This window comes from Lepidochelys kempii, chromosome 1 (genome assembly GCF_965140285.1).
Source record: "Lepidochelys kempii isolate rLepKem1 chromosome 1, rLepKem1.hap1, whole genome shotgun sequence".
Classification (NCBI taxonomy): Eukaryota; Metazoa; Chordata; order Testudines; family Cheloniidae; genus Lepidochelys; species Lepidochelys kempii.
This window is the reverse complement of record NC_136380.1, coordinates 188,035,804-188,056,435: the sequence shown is the minus strand read 5'-3', so window position 1 is coordinate 188,056,435 and position 20,632 is coordinate 188,035,804. Positions and strand designations below refer to the sequence as shown.

At 41.5% G+C, this 20,632-nt stretch overlaps 1 protein-coding gene across 7 annotated transcripts in view; it reads left to right on the top strand.

The window, feature by feature from the left end:
- The window catches only part of CRYBG3 (crystallin beta-gamma domain containing 3), a 145,481-nt gene that overhangs the window by 113,636 nt on the left and 11,213 nt on the right, over window positions 1-20,632 (top strand). For 5 of the 7 annotated variants that reach the window (XR_012154202.2, XR_012154203.2, XR_012154199.2 and 2 more), the window contains exons 16-19: window positions 2,078-2,187; window positions 2,699-2,825; window positions 14,090-14,229; window positions 19,973-20,096. Coding sequence is in view for 3 of the 7 variants with exons in the window: in XM_073305192.2 (XP_073161293.2) it covers window positions 2,078-2,187; window positions 2,699-2,825; window positions 14,090-14,229; window positions 19,973-20,096 (501 nt within the window). In the remaining 4 variants the exon portion in view is untranslated. Of the gene's footprint in view, window positions 1-2,077; window positions 2,188-2,698; window positions 2,826-14,089; window positions 14,230-19,972; window positions 20,097-20,632 lie in introns of those variants that run through there. The other 2 variants (XM_073305213.2, XM_073305222.2) reach the window with 2 other exon arrangements.

Below are 20,632 nucleotides of genomic sequence, written 5' to 3'. Positions count from 1 at the left end.
ATATATTAGTTTCTTTTTTATTTTCTTTTTTTTTAAAAGACTCTTTTTCCATAAAACCATTTTCTAATATGTGGTTTTGGCTTTTTCTCAGTCTCTGTAGATTGGATTTCTTTTCTTTGGCAGGGAGAGGGGCCGCTTTGGGGAGGAGCACTGGCAACAACATTTTTCTTCTATGTTACAGAACGCTGTCTCAAATTTTAGTGTGAAATTCACCTCAGTACAGAATGGCCACGCAGGGCTCTCTGCTCCACGTATCTCTTGGCGGGTGAAGTGGTATAGAGGCCCCTGCTTAGAGCCCATGTACTGGACTGAAATTCTCTCTTATAGAGGAAACTAAACAAGTGGTTTTGTGGCACAAGAAGTCAGTTATAAAATAAGAAATAAGGAACTTTCCTAAGTCTTTGAAGTACCAGGCAATTTTCATAACACCTGATAAAAGTTGGTCACATCACCTGATAGTATGTACCATCCATTGCACCCTGTCTTAATTAAGGGATTCCTAAAGGCAACCTACAAAGCAACTTAGATATATCTGAAGACTGAGAGTCCTTCTGGAGTATGTGATTTAAGTGTATTATGAAATGAAACCAGCACTCTGGAAACAAAAGAAGTTTTTAGAGTAGCAGTCAGATTTCACATGTGTATGATGGGTCCCATTAAAAACCAGTGGTCAGTGTTTACCAAAGATTCCCTAATCTTAAAATGGGAAATACCATGGTAAATTCAACTAATTCATATGGTAAATGTCCAATTCTCAATGGCACTGCACAACAAATAATCCACAGTTTGCCTGTTTGTATGTATTCAATCCATTCAGTAGCAATAAGACATTCCGAATAGTACTTTTCTAATGGATTATTGGGTCCCTAAAAAATTCTCTCTTCAGCCTCATATTACTGAGGCCTATAGTAGTAGCTGGAAATGTATACTGCCTGATCCTACAAGGTGCCTTCAGCTCCCACTGATTGCAGTAGTACTTGAGTGCTCAGAACCTTGCAAGTGGCGCTCTGTGTATCACAGGGTCAAGGTTCTAATCGCAGAAACCATTGCATTTACCAGGAGGTTAGGCATAGCATTAGAAAATATATTATGGGGAGCAATCCTGCAGTGGATTAAGGGTAATAAAGTACATGACTAAATGACATGTGAACCCTCTTGTCAAAAACAATGGTAGAAATGCAAACCAGATTTCTTCATCCTTTTTCCTTAATTTTTAGTTGTATTGCTCTTGCTCAATAGATTTCAGCACATCAGTGGCCACCTAAAGTGACCCATTATCCAGGAACAAATAGTACCTGAGGGGCACAGAATTCTTAGCTTCTTCCCCAAACTGTAGACCATGGACTGTTTTCTGCTGTAGATTTTGTTTTTAACTTCTTTTAATGCAGCAGTCCCTTTTGATGGAGAGATTGATACACACTTCCTGGGCAGGATGTAGTTCTAAATGGTTCTAAAGCTCTTTGCTAAGGATATCTGTGTGTGCAAGCTTGTTGGGTTGGACTTCAGACACTCCTGACACAGCAAGTCCTACCAGAAATTCTCAAGCAGGCTTTTTAAATAAGATGTCATCTCTGTTCAGTGTGATCACAGAAGATTCCAGGGCACTTTTTTTTTAATGTTCTGCCTTGGTATCTTTTCACCGGTATTTCCTTTCCCCTTCTGGTTGTGCTCCAATTGGTTGCTGACCTGTACCCAAAATATGGCGGCATCTGAGTCGTGCTGTATGTATAAGGCCAGATTTTTCAGTCCTATCGTTTGTGCTTTCTCTGGAAACACTCCTGTTACCATAAAATGAATATATACTTGCTACCGCTGCCATTGATATCAGTAGGAGATCTGCCTCAGTTAAGGACTGCAGAATCTGCCCATAGTTTATAAAACGCTTTGGGACCTTTCAAGAGGAAAGGTGCTATAGAAATTTAAGACATTTCTTCTCTTGGGAGTCCATTAGATTTGCATTAGTACTTCTTTAAATTGCATTGATATTTCCCTGTGCCTGCAACTTACTCTACTTATAGTGATGATGAAGTACATTTTCTTTCTAGTCACCATATTTTTATTGTTGTTGTTCTTGTAGCTCAAAGCTTTCAGTAACACACACTTCCAAGGAGCATGCGTAGATTTCACAGCAGAAGTTTCTGATTTTACCTCATTCATACCATGTTCTTTTAAGGTTCTTCGGGGATGGTAAGTGTGTTCTTTTACCCACCACCCTTTTAAGTGGTTAGAGAGCACTTTTTAACCTACATTAAATTTCAAATAGTCAGATATATCCAGTGCATTACCATCACGCTCCATATCGTCCTATGCCTCCTCTCTTGCAACCTGCTTTGATAACGCTCTTCTTTCTGACGGGAGGGGACATAATGCTTTTTGCTTTCCTATAGGAAAATCACACAATTGCTGTGATTTGAATCTGCCTTTATGACTTGTTTAAAATTTCAGGGATTCAATAGAGTAAATCTAGCTGCATTCCATTAACCCCCATTAAAGTCCAGGTTGAGATTTGTATACCATGTGGAAGAGCAGCAGAAGCAGAAAACTGAATCAGTCTTTGGTTTCACTTTTTTTTATAGTACAACTTTAAAAAACAAACCTTGTTTTATTTCTCATTCCCCTAGAAAATATTTGATCTTGAGAGAACTTGTTAATAACTGACTGCCTCAGTTAAACTTCTTTGTTATGTTTATTCTTTCAGTTGGCTCCTGTTTTACCAAGGGGAAATTGCTGATAACCATTGTGTGCTGGAAGAAGGCCTCTACACTGACCTCACTTCCTGTGGCTGTCCAACAGTTACACTCAAATCCTTCAAGCCTGTGGAATATGTAAGAGCGTTATAGAAATAATTCTAATATAGAACTCTTGCCCTACCTAGTTGTATACAGCCGTGATTGTATTAAAGAACAGAGTGTGATGCTCAGGGGAAATATTAAAATTGGTTTTTAAGCTTGTGGATTTTCAGTATTAGATCAACCCAGGCCCCACCACCACCATTCTGGGCAGAAAGTAACTCTGTTTTTGTATGAGCTAAATTCATATTTGCGTTTTCAATGGTCCTTGTAGAGCAGCCCAGCAAGATAGTAAGTAGTAGGTTTATACAAATGGAATATTCTACTTTATACTTTTGTCTCATTATAGGGTTCCCTTTACAGTCCCTTCCCCAGCAGAAGTTCAGACTTTAACAAAAATTCTCTGCACAAAAGAACCTTTAAACTACATAAAAATGCATATAGCTGCTATCATGATGTTAAATTTGCTAACCATAATTTTAGGGGAAGTGTAATATTTGCCTTTTCTAAATGGGCATCAAATTATGTGTCACTTGTTAATACTACTGCATTTTGCCATCCAGAATAAAGGTTTATATTTCTGCTGCAGATTCAGTATACAATATTAAAACATATCGATAGATAAAACCTTTTAAAACCACATTTTAAAAGTTTTCAAGTGGGTGATATTTATTAAAAATGTCAAGATCCTTTTTCTAGCCATGAACAAGTTTAAAAAAAAAAATCATGGCTGGGGGCGGGAGAAAAGGTGGAAAGGATATTTGACTGAGTGAAGCCTTGGACCAGATCCTTGGCTGGTGTAAACGAGCCTGGCTGCAGTGACTTCAGTAAAGCTACACTAGTTTCCACCAGCTGAGGATCTGGCCCTTGGACTTCATCCCTAACCCCTTTAGAATCCCTTGATGAGGGGGCGGGGCTAACTCAGTGAAAACAGGGGTTTAAAAAGCCCACTCCTAAGCAACCACAGCAGTTAGCGAACAGGACAGGAGCTAGCAAACGGGGGAGTTTTGAGAGGGAGTGTGAGAGCCAGATACACCTAATAAACATTCTCTAAACTTAGGCCAATAATGCCTCACAAAGAAAAAAAAAACACATGCAAACAAAGAACAAACAAACATTGTCCCGCAGAAGTCCAATAGCAAAGTGGGGGCTACCCAGTTTTTTGCAGTGAATGCAGCATGTACAATTATCTGCCTCGTGAGCAGGTGGCATATATGCATTCGGTGCAAGCAACTCATGGCCCTCAGAGACCAAGTACTGGCCCTCAGAGACTGAGTACTAGCCCGTGAGACCCGAGTGGCTGAACGGGAGGAACTAAGGGAGACAGAGAGATATATAAATGAGACTTTCGGGGACACAGTAGAGCAGTCCCATCCCGCGGTCGGACAGCCTCTGTGCTTTTGAAGAGGATGAAAGTATTGAGGAAGGAGAATACTGAGCTGGAGCAGAGGAAAATAATCCCATAGTTGGGGACCCTCCTTCCAGATGACGTCATGGTATCCTCTTGCACTGAGGCTATCTGTCTGGGGGAGGGGACTGCTATTGTTACAAAGAGACAGTTAATAGCAATGGCAGATTTGATTATTAGAAATATATACTCTTGAGTTTGTGATGACCATGGGAACTATGGGTGTGAAGGTTGCAGACCTCTCAAGACCTCTAGATAGACTTATGAGCAGTGTTGGGTCGTTTACAGCTGCATAATTGCTAGCCTGAGCGTCTGACATTGAGTTCTGTTTCTCTCACTTGATTCCTGACACACTTCCATCTTGTCCCAGTATATAAGTCCAAATGAAGAGATAGCTACTGAGAGCTGGAAATGAGCTTCTTGCTAAGTATATACTCAGGTTTAACAATCCCCACCTACAGTTCGTAACAATGTGTATGGTTTTTGTAGTGTTGCTACTTGTCACAAGATTTCCAGGGTCATCCTGCCATTTTAGTGGTGAGCCTGAAATGTTCAGCAGGTCCCAAAATATCAGACATGGCAATGTTCCGTCATAGCATGGGCCTTTTTTTTTTTTTTTTTTTTTTTGACTCAGTGTAACAATGTTGTGATGTGGGCATTCAGTTTTGTGGTGTGGTGTGGTAATGATCACGCTGTCATGATATGAGTTAGTCTCGGAGCAGCTTGGAAATGCATCATCTCTAAGATTGTGACTTGTGTGAGTACAGTGTGGTGGGAGTCTGACCAAAGGAATGATTTGTTGATATCAATAGGCTACTGAACTGGGAGAGAAGAACAGGCTTTGATTAGGGAATACTACAGTACTTTACATCTATTGAATTTTGTTCTAACTTATGGCTGTTCAAGGGGGGCTGCCAGATATACTTGGGTGTGTATTAGAAGCTTGAAAATAATTTCTCTGCCTGATGGTTTTCCTGATTTAAACAACAAGGAGTCGGTTGGCACCTTAAAGACTAACAGATTTATTTGGGCATAAGCTTTCGTGGGTAAAAGACCCACTTCTTCAGATGCATGGAGTGAAAATTACAGATGAAGGCATAAATATATATATTGGCACATGAAGAGAAGGGAGTTACCTTACAAGTGGAGAACCAATGTTGAGGGCCAATTCAGGGTGGATGTGGTCCACTCCCAATAATTGATGAGAAGGTGTCAATACCAAGAGAGGGAAAATTGCTTTTATAGTGATCCAGCCACTCCTAGTCCCTATTCAAGCCCAAATTGATGGTGTTAAGGTTGCAAATGAATTGTAGCTCTCCAGTTTCTCTTTGAAGTCTGTTTCTGAAGTTTTGTTGTTGAAGAATGGCTACTTTCAAATCTGTTATTGAATGTCCAGGGAGATTGAAGTCTTCTCCTGCTGGCTTTTGTATGTTACCTTTCCTGATGTCTGGTTTGTGTCCATTTATCTTTTTATGTAGAGACTGTCCAGTTTGGCCAATGTACATGGCAGAGGGGCATTGCTGGCACATGATGGCATATATCACATTAATAGATGTGCAGGTGAATGAGCCCCTGATGGTTTGGCTGGTATGGTTGGGTCCTATGATGGTGTCGCTAGAGTAGATATGGGGACAGAGAAGGCAACAAGGTTTGTTATAGGGATTGATTGTTACAGGGTTTGTTACTCGCACAGATACAGACATCATCTTCCTCTCCAAGTGCAAACAGATGGACATCATACCAAATAGACAGAAGGTAAAAAATCCATTGCAATCGACATACTACACTGACTATGGTGAGAGATTGTGCCACACACACTGTGTGTCTTTCCTATCTCAGGGACTCTCTTTCTGCCCCACCACCCCCACGCACATAATACAGTTCTGCAGTAATCTGGAAGCCTACTTTCACTGTCTCCGACTCAAAGAATATTTTCAACACACCACTGAACAGAGCACTGACCTACAGGAACCCTCCTACCAATACTACAAGAAGAAGAATTCTGCGTGGACTCCTTCTGACGGTCAAAATGACGGACTGGACTTCTACATAGAGAGCTTCTGCAGACGTGCACAGGCTGAAATTGTGAACAAACAGCATCCCTTGCTCCACAACCTCAGCTGTACAGAACACGATGCCATCCACAGCCTCAGAAACAATTCTGACATTATAATCAAAGAGGAGATGCTGTAGTCATCATAAACAGGTCAGATTATGAGCAGGAGGCTGCCAGGCAACTCTCCAACACCACATTCTACAGGCCACTATCCCCTGATCCCACTGAGTAGTACCAAAAGAAACTACACCATCTGCTCATGAAACTCCCTGCCACAGCCTGGGAACAAATCTACACAGACACACCCCTAGAGCCTCGACCAGGGATATTCTATTTGCTGACCAAGATCCATAAACCTGGAAGTCCTGGATGCCCCATCATCTCAGGCATTGGCACTCTTACAGCAGGATTATCTGGCTGTTTGGACTTTCTCCTCAGACCCTACGCTACCAGCACTCCTAGCTATGTTCGAGACACTATCATCTTCCTGAGGAAACTACAGTGCGTTGATGATCTTCCTGAATACACCATCGTGGCCACCAAGGATGTAGAAGCTCTCTACACGAATATTCCACACGAGGATGGACTACAAGCTGTCAGGAACAGTATCCCTGATGAGGCCACAGCACACCTGGTGACTGAGCTTTGCGACTTTGTCCTCACCCACAACCATTTCAGATTTGGGGACAACTTATACCTTCAAGTCAACGGCACTGCCATAGCCCCACAGTATGCCAACATTTTTGTGGCTGACTTAGAACAACGCTTCCTCAGCTCTTGTCCCCTAGTACCTCTCCTCTACTTATGCTACATTGATGACATCATCATCATCATATGGACCCATGGGAAGGAGGCCCTTGAAGAATTCCACATGGATTTCAACAATTTCCACCCCACCATCAACCTCAGCCTGGACTAGTCCACACAAGAGATCCACTTCCTGGACACTACAGTGCAAATAAGTGATGGTCACATAAACACCACCCTATACTGGAAACCTACTGACTGCCATACTTACCTACATGCCTCCAGCTTCTATCCAGGACACATCACATGATTCATTGTCTACAGCCAAGCCCTAAGATACAACCACAATTGCTCCAATCCCTCAGACAGAGACAAACACCTACAAGATCTCTATGAAACATTCTTAAAACTACAGTAGCCACCTGGGCAAGTGAGGAAACAGATTGACAGAGCGAGATGGGTACCCAGAAGTCACCTACTACAGGATAGGCCCAACAAGGAAAATAACAGAACACCACCTGCCATCACATACAGGCCCCAGCTAAAACCTCTCCAGCACATTATCAACGACCTACAATCTATCATGGAAAATGATCCCCCATTCTCACAGTCCTCGCTTACAGGCAGCCCTCCAATCTGAAGCAAATACTCACCAGCAACTACACACCACACCACAGAAACAGTAACCCAGGAACCAATCCCTCTAACAAACCACATTGCCTTCTCTGTCCCCATGTCTACTCTAGCATCACCATCATAGGACCCAACCATACCAGCCACACCATCAGGGGCTCATTCACCTGCACATCTATGAATGTGATATGTGCCAGCAATGCCCTTCTGCCATGTACCTTGGCCAAACCGGACAGTCTCTATGTAGAAGGATAAATGGACACAAATGACATATCAGAAATGGTAACATACAAAAGCCAGTAGGAGAACACTTCAATCTCCCTGGACATTCAATAACAGATTTAAAAGTAGCCATCCTGCAAGAAAAAAACTTCAAAAACAGATTTCAAAGAGAAACTGCAGAGTTACAATTCATCTGCAACCTTAACACCATCAGTTTGGGCTTGAATAGAGATTGGGAGTGGCTGGCTCACTACAAAGCAATTTTCCCTCTCTTGGTATTGACACCACCTCATCAATTATTGGGAGTGGACCGCATCCACCCTGACTGAATTGGCCTTCAGCATTGGTTCTCCAATTGTAAAGTAAGTCCCTTCTCTTCATGTGCCAATATATATTTATGCCTTCATCTGTAATTTTCACTCCATGCAACTGAAGAAGTGGGATTTTTACCCACAAAAGCTTATGTCTAAATAAATCCGTTAGTCTTTAAGGTGCCACTGGACTACTCATTGTTTTTGTGGATACGTTTCCTCTAGGAGTCAGTTCCTGAGTCAGGAATAGATCCCAACAGTCCTAACTCTGTCACCAGCTCTAACCAATAGACAGCCCCCAACAATGGCTCACTTTGTACAGTACAATGAATTAATAAAAATGAGAGAACATACAACTTGATACTCCTGGGGGAATTCTGCGACAAAAAATTAAAAATTCTGCACACAATATTTTAAAATTCTGCAAATTTTATTTGTCAAAATAACTACATAATCACGCCAGTTTCAATTATTTTGGTAATTTATTTCAAAATACCTGTCAGCAAGTATGTCTGTAACAATACAGACACACAAAAATTCCACCAGGAGTAGAGAGTTAAAGAAACCCCTATGACAACCCAGCTTCTGTTTTTTTGCCCTTCCCCCACCCCCCAAAGCCCAGCTGGGGGGCCAGACACCCACAACCCCTCCCCCCCAAGTCCATGCATGCGGTACTACAAACATTTAATATCCACTCGATCCCTGATATATTCCATTTATTCATCTGATAATTCAGTACAAACAGGAAGTGAGGAAAAACCTACCACAAGTTTTTGTAACAGGGAAGGCAATTAGGCCCAAGTCCAAAACCTGCTGAAGTTGATGAGAAACCTTCTGTTGACTTCATTGGGATAGGACTTTTTCTAATGAAAATCTATATAATTTTCATTTTGGAGGTTGCAGTGAAGTGGGAGAAGGAAACATTTTTGGTGACAACGTCTCAAATCAAGTTTATTAATAACATTTTCTTGAAATTTGTCATGAAAGGTTATCTGTAGTTCCAAAGGAACAATGTACTTATATTTTTTATTTTATTATAGCAATGTGTTTGTGTGTATGGTGTCTTGAAGCTATTTTATGTAGCAACTTTACATAACTTCTGCATTCTGTCTCTTTGTGTTGAGGTTGGATGGTTTTGATTTTGGTTTTGGTTTTCATGGTGTGGCACTTAAAAGTGAAACTGGAAACAAGAGCAGTTTGAAGGAAGCTAATCTTATTTTAGTCTTTCTTTTTAGTATGAGATTTTTTTATGTACTTTCTGCATTCATAAAATATAAAATTTCGTTCTGAATTCTGGAACATTTGATAGTGTGGTTTATATCTGTTAAATGAAGGTGAGATGGTTTGTGAATAGGGCTCAATGAGTCGAGAGAAACTGTGTGAGACGTTACCTTTGTAGAAGTTGAAGGTAATGCATATGTGGCTTAATCCAGCAACTGAAATGCTACTGTGGAGAGATAAATGAGTTTGGCAGTGCACCTACACCATCTGATATATTAATACCAGAGTATTTGCACCTGTTAACCTAAAGAGTTAAATACAAAGGTATTCTTTACTTATGGACACTCCTTCCTGAAATACCGTGTAGAAGTATCCTCCCTTTCTCACAAGATTATGCTATAGATCATATAACGCTCCCCATGTTTTAACTCCTTGCATCATAAATGGGGCTGTCCCCAGTTTAATTTTGTTTGAGTAAGGTGGTTTCGTTAACATACAAAGGTCACTTTCAAAGAATTCTTCAGTACTTCATCATGCTTGTAATAGGGAAGATTTTTTTACAAAGGTTACAAGTATAACATAGTTGCCAATGTTTCAAAATATTTTCCTGAGAGAACTTTTAGAGCTGCTGTGAGCTGGGCTGGGGCAGTTATTTCCATGCCCTGGAGAATCATAGAATCATAGACTTTAAGGTCAGACGGGACCATTATGATCGTCTAGTCCGAACTCCTGCACAACACAGGCCACAGAATCTCACCCACCCACTCCTGTAACAAACCCCTAACCTATGTCTGAGCTATTGAAGACCTCAAATCATGGTTTAAAGACTTGAAGGTGCAGAGAATCCTCCAGCAAGTGACCCGTGCCCCATGAAGAAGCCAAAAACCCCCAGGGCCTCTGCCAATCTGTCCTGGAGGAAAATTCCTTCCCGACCCCAAATATGGTAATCAGCTAAACTCTGAGAAAGTGGGCAAGACTCACCAGCTAGATACCCAGGAAAGAATTCTCTGTAGTAACTCAGATCCCACCCCATCTAACATCCCATCACAGGCCATTGGGCACATTTACTGCTAATAGTCAAAGATCAGTTAATTGCCAAGATTAGGCTATCCCATCATACCATCCCCTCCATAAACTTATCAAGCTTAGACTTGAAGCCAGATATGTCTTTTGAGAATTGTAGGTGACTTTAATTTAGATATCTCGGCTTGCAAAACTCTGAAGGGAATGGGAGTTCAGCTAAGCAGCCAGAACACATGGAGACCCTGTCCTAAGACAGTCAACCTCCTCTTCTCCAGTGCTCCCCTCTCCACACACACACACACACACACACACACACACACTCTTGAGAGGAGCCAGGTGGTCCAGGCTTTTTTCTTGGGAGTTGGGGAGACTGGGTTTTTTCCTTTGTGTGTTCCCCTTTGTTGTGTGGTTGCTGATGAGTATTTGCTTCAGGTTGGGAGGCTGTCTGTAAGCGAAGACTGGCCTGTCCTAAAGTTGTTTGAGGGTTGGAGCCCTTTCAGCTCCTAACAACTGTCAAGCAAGTTTCCTTGACTCTTAACACAGACATGACCATGCTAGATCAGACCAGTGGTCCATCTAGTCCAGTATCCTGGCTCTGATTGGTACCAGATACTTAAGAGGAAAGTTCAAGGAAAACACTGATATAGGGAGTTGTGGAATAACTTGCCCACAGGACAAATTTCTTCCCAGTCCCCATTAGTTAAAGGTTGATTAATACCCTGATTTCATATCCCTTCCATAAATTTAGGGTTTTTTTTTAAATATTGTAACTCTGAATATCCTTGTTATCCATATAAATATCCAGTCCTCTTTAAATCTTGCTAAGCTGTTGGCCTCAGTGTTATCTTGTTGCAATGAGTTCCACAGGCTAGTTGTGCATTCTGTGAAACTCTGAACTGTAATTACACAATGGTGTAGGTTTAGAAGCGCTCCATAAGCCTCTGATGCAATAAAATATTTTTTTTTCAAATTGGAGGCACAGCTAGGAATATAGTAAAAATATTTTTTAAATTGTATTAGCTGGTCATGTTACACCCCACCATCAGCTAACATGATTTTAAGTATTAAACTGTATCTACATTAGGTGCTAAGTGGTATTTCAGATGCTGTTAACTCCTTTTTTAAAAGCACCTTTTTTTCTTCTCAGTTCCTCATCTAGACAGACAGAGTTTAGCATGGCTGTCAGTCTCTCTTCAGGTTTCAGAGTAACAGCCGTGTTAGTCTGTATTCGCAAAAAGAAAAGGAGTACTTGTGGCACCTTAGAGACTAACCAATTTATTTGAGCATAAGCTTTCGTGAGATACAGCTCACTTCATCGGATGCATACTGTGGAAAGTGTAGAAGATCTTTTTATATACACACAAAGCATGAAAAAATACCTCCTCCCATCCCACTCTCCTGCTGGTAATAGCTTATCTAAAGTGATCTTAGATAAAGTGGGGAGGGGGGGTCAGAAAACCTGGATTTGTGCTGGAAATGGCCCAACTTGATTATCATACACATTGTAAGGAGAGTGATCACTTTAGATAAGCTATTACCAGCAGGAGAGTGGGGTGGGAGGAGGTATTTTTTCATGCTTTTTGTGTATATAAAAAGATCTTCTACACTTTCCACAGTATGCATCTGATGAAGTGAGCTGTATCTCACGAAAGCTTATGCTCAAATAAATTGGTTAGTCTCTAAGGTGCCACAAGTACTCCTAGTCTCTCTTCAGGTAAAGAATTGAATTGAGAAAATAGGATTGTTGCTGACTTTGTGACTAGGTGGAGAAACCTCAGCAGCAGGTGCCTGTGCTCAGTCTATTGCTATGAGTCTCACTTTCATTAGCCCTAAAATTAACTACTGAAATATTGAAATAAAGCACGCACGCACGCGCACCCCCCCCCCCCCCGCATAAATTGTCCTGCCTCTTCAGAGGAGTGGAGGGCGGCAAAGGAAGATAAATGACAGTTCATAATAAGGACATTGTCTTTGAATCTCATTTTGTGTTTTGGAGTGTTCAAGTTGAAAGCCCTTTCGAAGCCATCTAAGGATGGGTACCGTAGATTGTCCTCATTTTCAAGATGCTTGGCAAACTTTTTTCTCATCATGTGCAATACCTCTAATAGTGCTACGTGGTACTAGTTAGCAGAGGGAAGCAGTTTCCTGGAGGTGTAAGTTGAACAAGCAGTCGCATACCAAGAACAGTGAGTCAGGCCTGGTCTACACTAGGGGGCAGGATCGATCTAAGATACGCAACTTCAGCTACAAGAATAGTGTAGCTGAAGTCGACGTATCTTATATCGACTTAGAATCACTTACTTCGCGTCCTCGCTGCACGGTATCGATGGCCGCTGCTCCCCCGTCGACTCCGCTTCCACCTCTTGCCCTGGTGGAGTTCCAGAGTCAACGGCAGAGCAATCGGGGATCAATTTATCGCATCTACACTAGACGTGATAAATTGATCCCTGATAGATTGATCACTACCCACCGATCCGGCGGGTAGTGTAGACGTGGCCTCAGTGACAGTACATTCATAAGGCCTGTATCACAATTGAGGTCTTTGTGAAAAACATGTCACTAGAAACTCTTTATAACTGTACCTTCTTGGTTCATTACGTTTATATCCTCTTTATGACTGCATGGGTGTAAACATTAATGTTAGATTTTTGTGTTTGGTTTGTGCATCTTCCAACTCTTAGGCCATGTCTTCACTGAGGGGAAAAGAGGGTGTGTTTTTGCATCAAGAAAACAATCTCTATGTATATTCTGATGAAGGCACAGGTAACTTTTAGCTGGATGTAGCTAGTGAGGTCAACTCTATACCCCGACCTAGAGTTTTCCTTGACTAGCTACATCAAACTAAAAACTCTAAAGTCCCTGGTCTCCACTAGGATTTTGCATTGAGTTATCTAACTTGATGCAAAAATGCGTCTCTTTTGCAATGAAGATATGGCTTCCTTATTTGTGAAGTAGTACTATGTGTGCTGTACAGATTTCATCCTTGTACCTCATTTTCAAATAACTGTTATGATCTTTATCTAGAGTCAATAGAGCCAAAAGATGTGTTACCAAAATAAGCTAAAAATAACATGAGGTGAAAAGATTTGAATAGAAGTGAGTCCTAATTACTTGATTTTTTTCTGGATCTTTTGAAGGGAACATTCAAATTCTTGATTTAAAAAAAAAAATCCACAGTTTTGCAGTATATTTCTCTGTTCAATATTTAGGGCCAGATTTTCAACAGAATTTAGGTGACTAAAGATTCAGGTAGGTACCTAGAGGAATATTCAGCACCTAACCTGCCTACACACCTAACTTCCTATTTGAAATCAGTGGAAGTTGCATGCCTGACCTGCTTATGTGCTTTTGAAAGTCCCACTAGACACCTATCTGCATTTTTAGGAGCCTAAATATCTTAGCAAATCTGGTCATTAGCGTCAAACCAACAGCCGCTGATGTCAATGGACACTACGCTGTGGTGGCAAACCATTAGATCATGCTTCCTCGACAAATATCAACTCCTAGGAAAGTTTATTATCCAAATCAAAAAACTAAATTACTGATAAATGTTCACATTAAAATTAGACCAGAACCTCAGAGAGGTTAAAAACTGAAATGGACAAAGAAGGGTCCTAAGTAGCATGCCAACAAGGTACAACTAGGCTGTTTTGAGTAACTATAACTACCTCTTTCTCAGGTTTTTGCTGAGCCTTCCATCAGTCTGTTTGCACTGGAATGTTGCGAGGGCAGAGAGTTGCACTTCAAAGAAGCTGTCAGTTCTGTTCTAAACAAGGACCTTCACTTTTACACCCAGTCCGTATGGGTGAGAAGCGGTTTGTAAGTATGGTAGAAATATTTCAGAGACAGCATTTGTGTTCTCCTTCCACTTGCCTTCCTATATGATGAGTTTGCTATATTTTTTGGATTGTGTGTGACAAGTAAAACCGGAGTATCCTAAAATTTGGGGGAAATCAACATTGGAACTCATTTGTACCTAGACCTGAACCGAATACAAACGTGATCGAGTCAGTAAATCAAACTTCCTGCTACAAGAATCTGCCTTTTTATCTGCTTAAAAGAACAAAGAGTGAACAATAAGGTGTTGAGCAGGATAAACCCAGGAGTAAAAAGTAAAGCATTTTTAGACTGCCATGAGAAGCATCTTGCATCCATGAAGTGACCCTTTCTTCACTGCCCCTGCTTCTCCTCACCCTCAGAAAACTCCAGATACCCTCTATCCTGGCTGTGCTTTGCAGCCTGGATTCAAAAGCCTCCACCAGCCCCCTTTTTGCACTGAGTCCCATGTAGCCATCAAGTTATGCTGGAGATTGTTGATTGCGAATCTTAGCAGCCATTGAGTGTGCAGCATATATCTTCCTAGATACGCTGGAGGGGAGGGATAGGATACAGAAGGACCTAGACAAATTGGAGGATTGGGCCAAAAGAAATCTGATGAGGTTCAATAAGGATAAGTGCAGGGTCCTGCACTTAGGACGGAAGAATCCAAAGCACCGCTACAGACTAGGGGCTGAATGGCTAGGCAGCAGTTCTGCGGAAAAGGACCTAGGGGTGACAGTGGATGAGAAGCTGGATATGAGTCAGCAGTGTGCCCTTGTTGCCAAGAAGGCCAATGGCATTTTGGGATGTATAAGTAGGGGCATAGCGAGCAGATCGAGGGACGTGATCGTTCCCCTCTATTCGACATTGGTGAGGCCTCATCTGGAGTACTGTGTCCAGTTTTGGGCCCCACACTACAAGAAGGATGTGGATAAATTGGAGAGAGTCCAGCGAAGGGCAACAAAAATGATTAGGGGTCTAGAACACATGACTTATGAGGAGAGGCTGAGGGAGCTGGGATTGTTTAGTCTGCAGAAGAGAAGAATGAGGGGGGATTTGATAGCTGCTTTCAACTACCTGAAAGGGGGTTCCAAAGAGGATGGGTCTAGGCTGTTCTCAGTGGTAGCAGATGACAGAACGAGGAGTAATGGTCTCAAGTTGCAGTGGGGGAGGTTTAGATTGGATATTAGGAAAAACTTTTTCACTATGAGGGTGGTGAAACACTGGAATGCGTTACCTAGGGAGGTGGTAGAATCTCCTTCATAAGAGGTTTTTAAGGTCAGGCTTGACAAAGCCCTGGCTGGGATGATTTAACTGGGAATTGGTCCTGCTTCGAGCAGGGGGTTGGACTAGATGGCCTTCTGGGGTCCCTTCCAACCCTGATATTCTATGATTCCTTTTTTATTTTTTAAGTTAATCTTCAGCTCATCTTCCTGTTTACTCTCCATATTCATATGACTGAGCTGCCTTTGTACAGTTTAACATCACCATTACAGACCCCTAAAGTGAATTAAAAAAAATTAATTTAGACCTCTATTTTTCCTTCACTACCATGTGTAATGTACATTTATATGCTTTTATGCAGTATTTTAAAAATAACACTTCTGTACCTGTCCTGATTCCATGCAGTCACCAGAGAGAATTGTAACTTATACAGAGTAACCGTATATGTGGGACCCCTGTGATACCAGTTCTGAGTATCCTTCATCTTTTTATTCTGTGTTTGTACAAGACGTAGTACAAGGGGACCTGATCCCTCACTAGGCAGCATGGTTATACGATGAATAAATAATGATAGAACTGTCTGGTGTCGTAAGGCTGTTCCCACCCTTCTAGTGGCTCTGTTGTGTGAAGCAGACTTAGCAGTAGCTGTGAGCAATCAGTGCTAAGTATAGTGGCCTTTGTATAAAGTTGCTCCCCACTTCAAACAAATGACATTAAAGTGCTTTTTACAGAAAAATTAAGGTACAGGTAAGGATGAGTGAAATCCTCACCCTCTGTGACCCACCTGTGATCCAGCCACGTCCATGTCTTTGATCCTCTGAGTTCACTTTGAGGGTTATCTTCGTATGGCCTGAAGCACTTACAGTACCATGACAGCATTGGGAGTGGCATTGGGTTGGCCTCATTGAAATGCACAGCCTTATTCTTCACATAACCAGTTTTTGCAAAGGTGGTTAATGATTGAACTTTCTTTCTGGGTAATTTAAGTGGGTATTACCAGTGGCTGTAGACCCGTGGGTGAGTGTAAACTGCCTCAAACAGCTTTGCCGGTGTGCTTTCCCTCCGGTTTCAACATCACTGCCATTTCAATCCTGAGCCCTTACTAAATAGAGATTGTTTGCTCTTGTTGTGTGGTAGCTTAGAGGCCAGTGACAAACAGCAGCAAGATTTGAGGTTGAGAATAACAAATTAATTTTCCTTGTGACGTAATCCAGTTTTAGTCTGAGACCTTTGGAGAGGAAAGGCTAATGTTGTGTGCATTTGCCACCTAGCTGCTAACATTTAATTTTAATTGTGAACATGCACATATTCCTGCCTCCTTGGAGTTAGCATGGTTTGCCATGGACCAGCACAGAGGAGTGTCCTTTCCCTTAAGGATCTGCTTGGAGGGGATGTCTGTGGGCTTTCTCTGCCTCACATTGGGATGAGGGTGGGAGATATTAAATCCTCCACCTTAACAGGATTGGCTGGGATGGGAGGCCAGGGCCCATACAAGGGAGAAACTGGGTGAGGGAGTAAGGAGCACTAACCTTCCCTCTCACTATCGCTGGCCATGTTAACAAGGCTCTCTGCATCTGGGGGGAGTCAGCGCAGGTATGGAAAAGTCCTGAGGGAATCTCCCCCAGGGCCAGTTCAGGGTTGGAAAGAAATTTCCCCACCTCCATAGCAGTTTTGGCTGAGCTGCTGATGGTTTTTCAACCTTTTTCTGAGCATCTTGCAATATCTCTGGGTCAGGATTGAGGGAATAGGTGTTGGACAATTGTAGGTCTTTCATTGGGATTCTTTCTGGGTGGTCCAGGAAGGGCTTGTTTGTCTCAACTAAGAGTCCATGCAGCAAGATTTAGGGTTTTCTTGTCCTGTTGTCCCAAAATGCAAGGTCCGCTTTGGGCAAATAAAGAGGCTAAAGACAACTACAAGTCTGTGTATATGGGGTTGGGATCTTACTGTCATGCACAGGCCTAAGGCACTAAGGGAAGAAGGCTAGGTAGGGATTGCAGCTTGGAGGGGGCCATATCCCTGAGTGGCTGGGCATGGACATGCCTATTGACCTTAAAGGCTTTGGTTGAAAGGGACTGTGGGCTGCTGGGTACCAGTTTTGGTTATCTTTTGAGTTAAGTTTTACTGTGATTTAAAAGACTAGATGATCATAATGGTCCCTTCTGACCTAAATATCTATGAATCTATGAAAAGTTAGGTAAAACTGCAGCAGAGGCCTTTAAACCATAAAAGCAATAAGAGTTTTATTGGCAACACACCCACAGTTGACGCTAACGTTATCTTCATATCAAACTTTGATCAGCTATTAGGACTCTTTCAGGTGTGCCAGGTCACAGAAGGTCATCCTAGCTATTTGTGCTAACAAAATGCTCAGAGTAGGTCTACACTACAAACTTGCATCAGCACCACTGCAGCTGCACCACGGTAGTGCTTCTGGTGAAGATGGTCTAAGCTCTCTCTGTCAGCTTAATAACTCCACCTCCACAAGAAGTGGTAGCTATGTCGGTGGGAGAAGCTCTCTCGCCGACAAAGCACTGTCTAACCCAGCGCTTAGGTCGGTGTAATTATGCTGCTCGGGGGGTGTGGATTATTCACGCTCCTTAGCGACGTCGTTATACCAAAGTAATTCTGTAGTCAGAGTAACAGCCGTGTTAGTCTGTATTCGCAAAAAGAAAAGGAGTACTTGTGGCACCTTAGAGACTAACCAATTTATTAGAGCATAAGCTTTCGTGAGCTACAGCTCACTTCATCAGATGCATCTGATGCATCTTCATCTGATGAAGTGAGCTGTAGCTCACGAAAGCTTATGCTCTAATAAATTGGTTAGTCTCTAAGGTGCCACAAGTACTCCTTTTCTTAATTCTGTAGTGAAGATCAGGGGTCAATCTAAATGACTCTTCCTAGGTTTATTTCCAAGAACAAGACACAGATATGTCTCTGCAGCTGAGTGTGGCAAATACGTAAGTCGATTGCAAGACAATGAGTTGAAAAAGCTTAAGTCTGTGTTCTCTTAATCCTATTTGAATGCGTACCTTTGTTTGTGCATTCCTTTGGCTGAGGTCTGTGTCACCTGAGTGACAGGACTAATCGCACTGCACTGATTTCCTCATGAGCACAGAGTTGAAGCCTCATGTTCTCCATTGAATACCAAGGGTAAGCGCTGTGTTTTTATGGCTGCAATTCACATTCTCTTGTTTACTGAAGACAGGAGCAGTTCAACACTTGTCTTTTTATTATTACAAAAACATTTTCTTTCCCTCTCTCTTTTTATGGACTAGTACAATGCTTTGGTAATAGACACTGCATTTACATTGAGACTATTGGGCACTGCTAAGACTGAAGCTCTTACCCCCAAGTGTGCAGTGATTTTGCCCAAATGCATTTCAAAAAAATAAAATTGCCAGCAATACGGTAAAATAAAAAGGAAGGAATTTATAACTGTTGTCAGTCTTATTAAATAGCTGTTAGTCAGGACTTACAGGACCCCTTTGAGGCTTATACACAAATGTGCACTGCCTGTGAGTGAAGTATGCATGATCAGAAGAACTTTCTCCAAAGTCGCACAGTGAGAGAGGCAAACGATGGACATTAGAACTCCCATCACACTTCAAGCAAATAAAATAGGAAATGTAGTAAAAATAGTGCATGCTTTATGCTCAGATGTGCTCATGAGAAGAGCATGGAGGATTCACAGTCCACAAAAGAACATCCCTTAGATACAAATCCAAGATGTGAATATCTCTGATGCTCAAAGATACAGCTTGCAAGCAACTCTGTAATGTGTGTATACTGGATGGTGTACAGTGGAGGAGCAATTTGTGTGTTGCTCTTGGTATATTTTGAAGGTTGTATTCTAGTACAGGTATAAATGGTATCAGTGATGTGTTATGCTTCTACAGTTAGTAATACTGTGATTGAAAAGATGTTTTTACTATATAAAATCCTGTTGTAGCAGTTTGTAACTTTCTGAAAGTTAATTAGGATTAAATTTCTCATACCTGTTCTTGGTCCTGTAGCGCAGTTTGGTATAACCTTGTTTGGCTCTTCTGTAGTTCATTTCACATATTGACATAGTTGTGTGAGATCCTGTTTTGCCCTCTGATAACTAAACTTTGTGGCAGTGTAGTGTGCTGTAAAGCCTTTCTCGGTGCTTCATGGGGTGACCTGTGTAGTTTGCTTTTGCAATGCAGCAATCCCACACATATGCCCGTTAAACCTGTAGACACCATCCATGTCTACAGAGGGATTTTTTTTAATCTTCATGTGACCAGGTCAAAAGTTTAAAGTAGTTTCCAGGTTTCATCTTAATATTAGGGAATACAAAATAGATCTTGATATAGAAGAAATCTCTTAAGCCACTTTAGGCACTCTACATATTTGGCACAGTAATATAAATAAAGTGTAGTACTTCCATGGAAAGCCTTTGGGTTTAAAAATATTGTATTAAATATTATTTGTGTAGCTTTGTTTTGCCATATTTAGAGTCTAGCATCTTAGGGGTTTGTTTTCTATCTTTATTCAGGTGGATTGCATATGAAGGAGGAAATTTCTCAGGAAAACAAATTCTGCTAGAACCCAGCAAGATTTCAAACTGGACTGAATTCAGTGGCTGGAGCGTAATTGGCTCCCTTCGTCCTATGAAGCAGGTACCGTAGGAAAATGTATTTTGGGAATAAGCCCTTTTTCACTTCTTTAAACAAATAATTTAATACATAAGTATCAGCTGAGAAATCTGACCAAATACTGATCCTGTTGAGGCTAATGAGAGTTCTGCCATTGATTTCAATGGGACCAGTATTTTATCCCTGAAGTTGGGTCCTGGTGTGGGCTAATAGGCCCTATCAAAAGTCACTGAAGTCAAGGAGAGCCTTTCCATTGACTGCAGTGAGCATTGGATTGGGCCTATAGAGACGAATAGACTTGTTTAAAGACTTCAAATTATAGAGAATCCACCAATTACTTTAGTTTAAACCTGCAAGGGACCCAGGCTCTTTTCTACTGTGAGAATTTTTTAGTAACTTCATAAAAATGGAGAGTTTATTAAAGCTTTTAACTCAATGTCTCCTTTAGGTTCTGCACTGTTTTCAGTTTTTCACTGTATAATAATAATTAATAAGCAAAACAAACCTGTATCGGCCTATAAACAACCTAAATTGAAGTGATGGAACTATTTCCCCGATGG